The following is a 10,495-nucleotide window of genomic DNA, read 5'->3' as shown; positions in this document are numbered from 1 at the left end:
GATTTCTCTCTTAAGTATACTCCTACTGCCTTTATAGAGTCATAGAGATGTACAGCATGGAAACAGACTCTTCAGTCCAACCTGTCCATGCTGACCAGATATCCCAACACAATCTAGTCCCTGGCCTATGTACCTCTTCCTATTCATATACCCATCCAAATGGCTCTTAAATGTTGCTATTGTACCAGCCTCCACCACTTCCTCTTCCAAGAATTCATTTGATCTATCTTGCCTATACCTGACAAATGCTCCCTCCTTTTTCTTTTTCAAATCCTCAATTTCGTTAGTCATTCAGCATTCCCTGCACCTACCAGTCTTTTCTTTCACCCTAACAGGGATATATTGTGTGTGGACTCTTGTTATTTCTTTCCTGAAGGCTTCCCATTTTCTAGCCATCTCTTTGGTTAGGGCATTGGTATTGTGGAAGAGAGTGATGATTGGATGGTAGATAAACTGTCATTGGTCAGGGCATTGTCCTAAGAAATGAACTATAGAATGTGTATCATCTGTTTGAGTTGATGCAGGTGTAGCTGTTCTTTCTGTTTCAAAGAATGGAGACCTGTGCATTTATATATACAACTTCCTAAACATTCCAAAGGTGCCATATTGGGAGGCTGACTGACAATCCCCAAATTGGTTATCAGCATCTTTCTTAGTCCACTCCAGTTTAATTAGCAAATGTTGTCCAATTGCCATATCATTCTTAATGTTGGTCATACTGTTTACCACTAACATAGGGTGGTCAAGCCAAAGAAATAATGTATATCGGTTTCAGTGCTGGTGGGATGTTAGATGTAGAGGGCAGATGTACAAAAAACATTTAGTTAAAAATCAAAGAGCATCTTGCTTTGCTGTTCACACTGCCAAGGTACTGACTATAACCAATCCAACCAGCTTACAAACTCAAGTGTCCAACATTGGATAGGATTCTACAGTTAGACAACACTTGCTAAATAATCCTAATTGTGCTTAAAATAACTAACAATTCTAAATTTGTTGCTAATGTTGTATACTTGCACTCTGGATGTTTATATATGTATAAAAATACAAAGGTCCTATTTGGACTACATACACACTTGGTACAAACTCAACAAAACAGGTAACAACTGTTCATTAGTTCATAATGCAAGGCAATGCTTTGATCAATCAACTTGTTTAGTTTAAAATTTAAAGCTTAACAGTTATGTCAGTCAACATCTGTGCATGCTCCTTGGCAGTACCTCTGTCAATCAGGGTCCAACAGCCAATTAACCAGCACACTCATACATTAAAATGTTGTCTTTCCATTGGTGGTACTTGGTAATTGCTCTGATGAATGCAAGATAAAAAATGGCAAAACAACAATGTCTTTTTTTCAACAATACATAGAAGTGCTTGAAAGATATTTAACTATAACCTTGGAACTGTAAAGCTAATATATTGCAGCACCTATTCTAAGATGAATATAACTGTCTAACAACTGTATTTATATTCCACAATATTGATTTTACATTTTTTTAGTATTCACTGCTATCAGATTGCACGATTTAAATTGTTTAAAATATGGCTTCAGCACCTAAGATCACACAGTGACGACTGCTTTTATCATTACAGGTAATTCTCCTATAACGCCATAGTTGTGTTCCAGTGAAGCCTTGCTCAGTAGAAAATCATTTAATATGAATAATGGGGCCTATGGTAAATGGGAGACACTGGCACCAACGTAACACAGTATGGTGCAGAGACACTGGCACCAACAATTGCTGAGTTTCACTGGGGTCCTACACTGCAAATCAAGCTGATATTTCCAGAGCTGTCACAAAAGTTAAAGGTTGTGTCAAAGGAAGTGGAATCTCCAAATTTACCTCTTTGATTGACTCAGACTCAAGTTATCAGAAAACATGGGCCAGATTTTAGAACTTAATGAAAATTACTATTTATTACATATAAAAATGTGCTAACTACAAGTAACCTACTGAACTGCTGATGTACAACTGTAAAGGTTAAAACTCTTCTTCTCCTGATACTATTTCCTAGTTACCAGTTAAAATCAACAGTTTGCAGCAACTGATGGGAACAAGCAAACTGGCTTTCTTCAGGTTTTAGGTAACATCTGGCTTTTCACATCAAAAGTGTGCACATAGTGAGAAACGTATCAACTGTTCAGCTCTCTGGGAACCAGAGTTGTCAGGTTATGAACCTTGACATCCAGGACTAGTCATAATTGGCTAAATCTCACTGTAAAATTCTTTGAATAAACCTGTTCAGAGATGCTATTGCTGTATACATCTCTGCAGCAGGTGCCTATCACCAGTTTCCTCATTTCCCCTCCCCCCACCGTCTCAGTCAAATCCATCGAATTCAGCACCGCCTTCCTAACCTGCAATCTTCTTCCCGACCTCTCTGCCCCCACCCCAGTCTGACCTATCACCCTCACCTTGACCTCTTTCCACCTATCACATTTCCGACGCCCCTCCCCCAAGTCCCTCCTCCCTACCTTTTATCTTAGCCTGCTGGACAAACTTTCCTCATTCCTGAGGAAGGGCTTATGCCCGAAACGTCAATTCTCCTGTTCCCTGGATGCTGCCTGACCTGCTGCGCTTTTCCAGCAACACATTTTCAGCACCTATTGAAATCAGACCTAGTTAGACATAGGGACACTATCATTGCGCTACATACCCTGGTACTATGCCATCTCTACACCTTGAAGCTTTTGCTAAGCATCAGAATAAACATGACTTGAGTTTCATTAATTTGTTTTTAAAAAGTACAGCAAGTCCTTCAGTCCTTTGTTGTAAAACAGTGCAAAATAAAGTAAAATACAATGGTCTTTACAATGCTGAGCTTTCATTGCTTTAGAAGCTCTTTGTACAATGTCACAATGCAGCACTACTAGAACTTTAGGGAACAAACAATACTTTCAATTAAAAGCTTTACAATTAAGCTAGATCATTAAAATGTATGAGGTAAGATATTATTGATAATTGTTGGAGATTTATGATGAAGGGTGTTGTACTTTCTCTAGCCCCTCAGCTAAGTGAGCTGCTTTCATTAGATGGTATGTTGACAAGTCTGGTAGTCTAACAATGGGGTTTTTTCATTAAGATCTGGAAGTTATATGATTTGGAGATGCCAGTGTTGGACTGGGGTGTACAAAGTTAAAAATCACACAATACCAGGTTATAGTCCAACAGGTTTAATTGGAAGCACACTAGCTTTCAGAGCACTGCTCCTTCATCAGTATCACCATGGAGATTTGATAGCTACTGACAAACAAAAAAATTGGTAAATACTATTTCAATATATTACATCTCTACGTTGAGACTTTATAGTGAAGCAATTGCCTTTGTTTGAAAAGGGCTTTAAATTGTATTTGCATCTTTATATTCAATGGCAAATTATTTCTGCATTTTCAACTGTTTTACCCTTTCATGATGGCATTATGGTAATGTCACTGAACCAAGACTACAGAAACCCAAGATAATGCTTGTATTGACCCTTGAAAATGAGAATAATGCTTGGCCTCTTATTCAAATACCTGCTTGCAAAAGAACCCTCATATTTAAGTATGATCAGTATCTAACTGATGAAGATAAAGATGCTTGGATGATCTCAACCCTGCTCATCTGAGGCATGGTGCCCTCAGTAGTAGATGTCTATGGTTAGTCTCTCTCCGGTGACCAACTAACCACATATCTACTACAAGCCCACCCACTCCCACAGTTACCTAGACTACACCTCCTCCCACCCTACCTCCTGTAAAAATACCATCCCTTATTCCACCACTGCTGTTCCCAGGATGACCAATTCTACCTTAGAAAATCCCAGGTGGCCTCCTTCCAAGATTACAATTTCCTCTCAGAGATGTACAGCTCAGAAACAGACCCTTCAATCCAATCCATCCATGCCAACCAGATATCCCAACCCAATCTAGTCCCACCTGACAGCACCCGGCCCATATCCCTCCAAACCCTTCCTATTCATATACCCATCCAGATGCCAAACGTTGCAATTGTACTAGCCTCCACAACTTATGGCAGTTCATTCTATACATGTACCACCCTCAGAATGAAAAAGTAGCCCCTTAGGTGTCTTTTATATCTTTCCCCTCTCACCCTAAACCTATGCCCTCTAGTTCTGGATTCCCTCAGCCCTGGAAGAGATTTTATCTATTTATCTTATCCATGCCCCTCATGATTTTGTAAACCTCTATAAGGTCACCCCTCTGCCTCTGAAGTTTAATCAAGAGGCATAGCTCAATAAACATATAATCAAGAAAGAACCCACTCAATGCAGACTTATTTTAAGACACACTTCTAAATCCACTTATCTGTTTCTGTGCTGTGACCTCCCCAAACAGGTTCCTGCAAGATTAGTTGTGAATTTCACTTTTTTAATTTTCCCAGACACACTCCAATGTCCAGTGGTATGAATACAACAGCAAAGGCAGTAACTGCTAATTCTGTCAGTTAGCAATGTTTCTTTCTCTCTCTTCCTGGCACTGACCTCACCAAGTGTTTCCTTTGTCTGTTCTTCTCACTTTTAAAAGTGCTGCTGTTTTGACTTTGTTTTCCCAAAGTTCCAAAACAATACAACAGCATATAAAACAGTAATTGCTGCTCCTGGAATTTGAGGAAATAACCTCCAACATCCAAAATACCTCCAAAGGAGCAGCTGTTACAGCCAGAAGTTTTCCCGTCCTCCATCGGATTACCAGTTAATTCGATGATGCCCTCCAGCGCATCTCCACTTCCTGCGCTTCTGCCCTTGAACCCCACCCCTCCAACCGCAACAAAGAAAGACCCCCCCCCCCCAGTCCTCACCTTACACCCCTTCACCTCCATATACATCCCATCATTCTCCTCCACCATGTCCGCTACCTATAAACGGACCACACCCCAATCAGTGTTCCAGAGAGACCATTCCCTCTGCAACTCGCTCATCAGATACACACCCCACCAGCCTACACACCATGCAGAGATTAGAACAAACCGTCTTTCCCACAATCCAGCCCAAGCTTTGGGTCTGCTATGTGGATGATGACACCTTTGTCATCTCAACACAGCAAATTAGAAGAAATCCACAAACAACATGCTTACTGCATAGACTCCCCTTCCTAGATGTTACAGTAGAACAAAAAGCCAATGGAGAGCTGCAGACCAGCATCCACAGTAAAACGATACACGTTAGATACTCAATTACAGGAGCAATCACTCCAACACCCACAAACGGAGCTGCATCAGGACATTATTTAAACAAGCCACAACACACACACCACCCAGAAACTATGGAAATCCAAAGAAAAAACATCTATACAACATATTTAAGAACAGATATCCAATAAGCACCATCTTCTGATTCTTAAACAGCAGACCTAAAGAAGGACACACAACACACCTAGAGAGTCTATCCACACTTCCATATATTAAAGACATCTCTGAGGTGACAACTAGATCACTCCATTCCCGAAGGTTTGTGGGCTACCATAATGCCTATCACCACATTGAAACAACTCCTGTACCAACAGAAATGAACGTTGTATACAAAACACCCTGCAAGGACTGAAACCAACATTACATCGGACAGATGGGCAGGAAACTAGCCACCAAATGACCAACTATCATTAGTATCCTTAAACACAGACAAAGAAGGACACCAGTTCGGCTGAGACAATACATCCATACTGGGACAGGCTAAACAAAGACACACACGGGAATTCCTAGAGGCCTGGCATTCAAATCTGAATTCCATTAACAAACACTGATTTGAACCCCATTTACCAATCTCTCAAAAGCAGAACCAGAAGCGATATCACCACCACAACAGACCAAGACAGAAAAATAGCAAGTTGGACAGAACACCAGCGCTTCACCGGAGGCTCACTGGTGAGGTTACCTAGCATGGTAACAAAACGTCTGAGAACAAGTCTACCAGCTCGGTGAACAAACTTACAAACCGAACCACAATCTGAGCCTCAAACGTTTATCACAAAAGAATGTTGTTGTGGTTCTGTTTGCCGAGCTGGGAATTTGTATTGCAGACATTTCATCCCGTCTAGGTGACATCCTCAGTGCTTGGGAGTCGTTTCGTGGCTAGCCATACACGCAGATGACAAGCAACATGAATTCGACTGGGACAACACTACTTTTATAGGACAAGCCAAACAGAGAACAGCCAGGGAATTCCTAGAGGCATGGCACTCATCCACAGATTCAATCAATAAGCACATCGACCTGGACCCATTATACCGACCACTGCAGCGGACAGCTGGAACTGACAACCGGAAGCGGCAGATTCAAACCACTACAAATGCCAGAGGAAAGATCACAGAAGCGCTTCACAGGAGGCTCCCAAGCACTGAGGATGTCACCTAGACAGGGGACAAAACATCTGCAACAAATTCCCAGCTCGGTGAACAGAACCACCGCAACGAGCACCCGAGCTACAAATCTTCTCACAGACTTTGATCACAAAGGAATGTTTGGGGCCAACAGGAAGCCAATTGTTTGGAGTAGCTTTTAACAATGGAAAGGTACAAGTTCAATTGTATTCATTACATAGGAAGAAGTCACGAGTTTTACTAACTCATGTGTAACTAACGATTCAAACATCAATGGAATAGCTAAATGACAAATCGCATTTAATTATTCCATTGCTAAAAGACAGGGTTCCCAAAGAATATTCTGTATTGTGGAGGCCAACAATAATAAAAGGGAATGAAATCAAAATACAAAGCATTGAAGACACTCAGTAGGTGAATGCACAACTGGTAGGTAGAGTTTAAATTTCAAATCCTTGCTTCTTCATTGGGAGCCAAATATCAGAGAAACTAGAATATGGCAGAAAATGAGGTTTAAAGCAATAATGACCAAGGAGGTGGGGGAAATAAGTAGATAGGAAAGCAAAAGGGTAGGGGAGTGCAGGAACAGTTGGAAAACCAGAAAGCTGTGAGGAAGTGATTAACAGGAGAGAGTTTTCAGCTTATCTATCTTGTTTTTGTAAGCCTCATGTATCAAAAAATAAATTGGAACATTCGGACAGCTACGTTAAAATGCACGCAAGCAACTAGAGGTTGTCATTCGGTTCTTAGTGACTGTGATGCTCTCGTGAAGCAATCCAGTTGCAGCAGGTAATCATGAGCCTAATGAAATGTTAGCTCTTAAGTCATGGAAGTTGGAGTCTAAAATAGTAGGGAAGTCTCACTGGAGCTGTACAAGGTGCTGCTGAGACCACAACTGGACTCGAGAGAGCAGTTTTGATCCCATTACTTAAGGAAAGATATTGCTTTAGAGGCAGTTCAGAGAAGGCTCACTAGGATGATCCCTGGTATGGCAGGAATGTCTTTATCAGACAAGGTTGAACAGGTTGGGTCTCTACTAATTGGAAAATTATTCACACAAATTTTTTTTAAGCTTACAGGTTTTTGCATTTGGTTGATGATAGCAAAACTGGCACTGATATAAAAACCATATATTATGAAGACTTCTGTCACGTTTTACTGGGCAAGTGATTAAATTGAAATCCTGTGAAATGCAAACCATATAGTATCAATTCAAGTGTTAAAATTTCACAGATCAAACAGACAAAAAGTTCAAAAGGTATGTCAATTCTTTTATTCAAAATTTGAACAGCAACAGGCACATATCAAAATATGAATATGGCATCTCTACCAACAACTTGGTAATGTCCCTAAGCTTAATATTGAAGCCGTCACGTCTCAAAGATGGCTGTTGCAACAAATTGTAAACAAAATTCTTTTAAACAGTCCTGAAATACAAGTTAACTAAAAAAAAGAGAAAAGCACCAAGTTTGTTTCACTGGAAAATGCCAAACCTAAGATACAGTTTTGCTTTACTGTACATAATCAACAACTACTTAAAACATTGTAAAATACAAAATGGAATGTTTGAAGTTTAAAATAACATCCGTAATTTTATCCTACAAAGGGTTCATCTTTTCACATCAAACGAAGCCCACAGGGGAGTAACAATTCACTCGCAAAAAGATTGAGGAACAATGCACTTTCCAAAATAAAAACAGATTTGGTCACTTAGCTTTGTGCATAGTTTTAAGGCATCTATAGCAATGTTAAGAATTTTTCTTCAATCTGGCTACACAGATGTCACATTTTGAAGAAATCTAAATGGTGAAAGTGGTATTTGTTCGCATATATTTATTCTTAGGTACCACGATCACACGCTCCAGAAACACAGGCAAAAATCCTGAGCTGATCCTTGTAACAGTTTACTGCCACTATCACTAAGTGCAGTTCATGCATGAAAACCACACGTTGGCTTCACCCACTAATCTGTTTTTCTATTTCTTCAAATCTCCCCCCCAAAAAAGGCAAAGGCCAGCAGCACTCTTTTTCCAGATTTGCTGAAGTAAAGCTGGTTGTGGTCAGAGATGAAGGCTGGATTCACAGTGCACTAAAGGAACACCATGGCAGAAGAGAGGCTTCCATGGGAACGTAAATGGCATCACATAAAATCGAGCTGCAGCATTTATTTTGTTCTATCTTCTTACCAAATAGCATTTCTGAATTTTGTGGCTCCTTTTCCACTATGCTTCAAGGCAAGAACCAGAACCAAAAAGTATCAAAAATACAGCATTGTAAACAAATCTCTGAGGCAGAAAAGGACTGGCTTCTTTGCATGCATTCAGTCACTCAAAAATGGTGGGAAGAGAGCAAAAGCTCTTCTTTGTACCAACATCAGAAGATTTTCACTAAGTTCATATTTTAGCCATCTAAATAAAAAGAAACCACAGAAAACCCCAAGTGCAGAAATTCTAAATATCAGTCTGTTTTACAAATATTTAAAATAACCGTTGATAAATGGCACTTTCCGGGACGCTGTCACCCTCCATTCTTCACTCCCTTCAGTTTGGCCACCACTGTAGTTTACGTGCTCAATATCTCACAAAAGCCAACTGAGGTATTTGTGTATTGCTTTATGTTCAGGCCTAGCAAGGGGCAAAGAAGCAATATGATGCTTTGAAAAAAGCATGGAATTACATTAGCATTGGCACGGATACACATGCAACTGTGACAGTCAGAGCCTGCAAATGTATCTCAGTTCTTCCCCCTCCCCCCCCAACCAAAAGCATCATCACATTTGCATTCCACTGAAGAGGCAGAAAAGTAATTGTCCGCTTCACGGAACCAGTTAGGTGGGTGGGATAAAATAATTCGTGGCTTTCCTGAGGTAATAATTCAGTCCATTTCTGCTCAAATAAAATCAGTATCATCTCCACCTTGGGACTGTTCCTGCAGTAATCCTTTCCAGCTAGCATTATTCAAGCTAAGGTGTCCAAGCATGGTCTGTGACAGTGTTGTGTTGGAGAATCGAGACCATTCCACAAAAAGAGGTTTCGCTACGTAAGTGATGAAACCTAGTGTACAAAATACAATTATAATTAACCACAGTAATATATTTTAAACAGACATGTTCACAGAATCCCTACAATGTGGAGGCAGGCCATTCAGCCCATTGAGTCCACACCAATCCTCCCACCCACACCAAGTCCCCTACTCTATTCCTGTAAGCCATTTAATCTGCATCCCCATGGACACTACGGGCAATTTCCCATGGCCAATCCACCCAACCTGCGCATCTTTGGACCGTGGGAGGAAACGGGAGCACCCAGAGGAAACCCACGGAGATTTGCTAACTCCACACAGACAGTCGAGTGTGCAATCGAACCCAGATCTCTGGTGCTGAGGGTAACAGTGCTAACCATTGAGCCATTCTTGTGGAGGTTTTATATAATGGGAATCAGCATCCAGCATTATTTTCTCTGAAGTAATGAAAATCAATGCCATAAGCAAGGAATTTGACATTTACTTCAACAAAGTCCTATTGCTGAGTTACTCTTCAGAGTGTCGGTGTGGACTTGTTGGGCCAATCCAATCTAATGATTTTAGAAAACATTTTCAACTACACTTCTGACACATACATTATCTATGTAAAACAAAAATCAGGTTGTTACAGTAATACTGATACTATTGTTAGAACCCTCACTGATTATTCATTAGTTTTAGTTTAATCTTTTATCAATTTTCGTTTGGAGCTGTTAATGGAACACGGAGATGAACATCACCTTTGAAAAGTGGGCAGCAGCTTATGTTAAAAACAGAAGCCAGAATAAGCAAGCTGCTTTTTGTTAACGAGGTTAGACCTGGAGGTTAACTGAAGGTTGGATCTCGATCAAAATATTCTAGATGCTTTGTCATGAGGGAAGAGCATTGTGTTTAAACAGAGAGCAGAAGTTGGCTATTAATGAGGTCAATATCTGGCAACTGGTTCCAGCAAGTCTGGAAGAGACCTAATGCTCAACCAGGTGGCCAATATTGAATGGTGAACAGAGAGTGGTCAGAGTTTGAATGGATTTTCAGACCGTTTTCTATGGCCACAATTTCCCATTATCTTGGCTAAATGTGAGGATGGGAGTCTTTAGAAACGAGAGCCTCACCAGTCCTCGCCAGCAAGAAAGTGAGGCAAGTCAAGTGTGAAAT

The 10,495-nt window shown here is 40.5% G+C and overlaps 1 protein-coding gene across 4 annotated transcripts in view; it reads right to left on the bottom strand.

The window, feature by feature from the left end:
- Positions 1-7,569: 7,569 nt before the first annotated feature.
- The window catches only part of pde7a (phosphodiesterase 7A), a 138,865-nt gene continuing 135,939 nt past the window's right edge, over positions 7,570-10,495 (bottom strand). For all 4 annotated transcript variants that reach the window (XM_043689280.1, XM_043689281.1, XM_043689283.1 and 1 more), the window contains one exon: positions 7,570-9,372. In XM_043689280.1, coding sequence (XP_043545215.1) covers positions 9,209-9,372 — 164 coding nt within the window. In that variant the 3' untranslated portion in view covers positions 7,570-9,208. The remainder of the gene's footprint in view (positions 9,373-10,495) is intronic.

This window comes from Chiloscyllium plagiosum, chromosome 4 (assembly GCF_004010195.1).
Source record: "Chiloscyllium plagiosum isolate BGI_BamShark_2017 chromosome 4, ASM401019v2, whole genome shotgun sequence".
NCBI classification, from domain to species: Eukaryota; Metazoa; Chordata; class Chondrichthyes; order Orectolobiformes; family Hemiscylliidae; genus Chiloscyllium; species Chiloscyllium plagiosum.
Note: the sequence above shows the minus strand (reverse complement) of the source record. Positions and strands in the feature narration are given on the sequence as shown.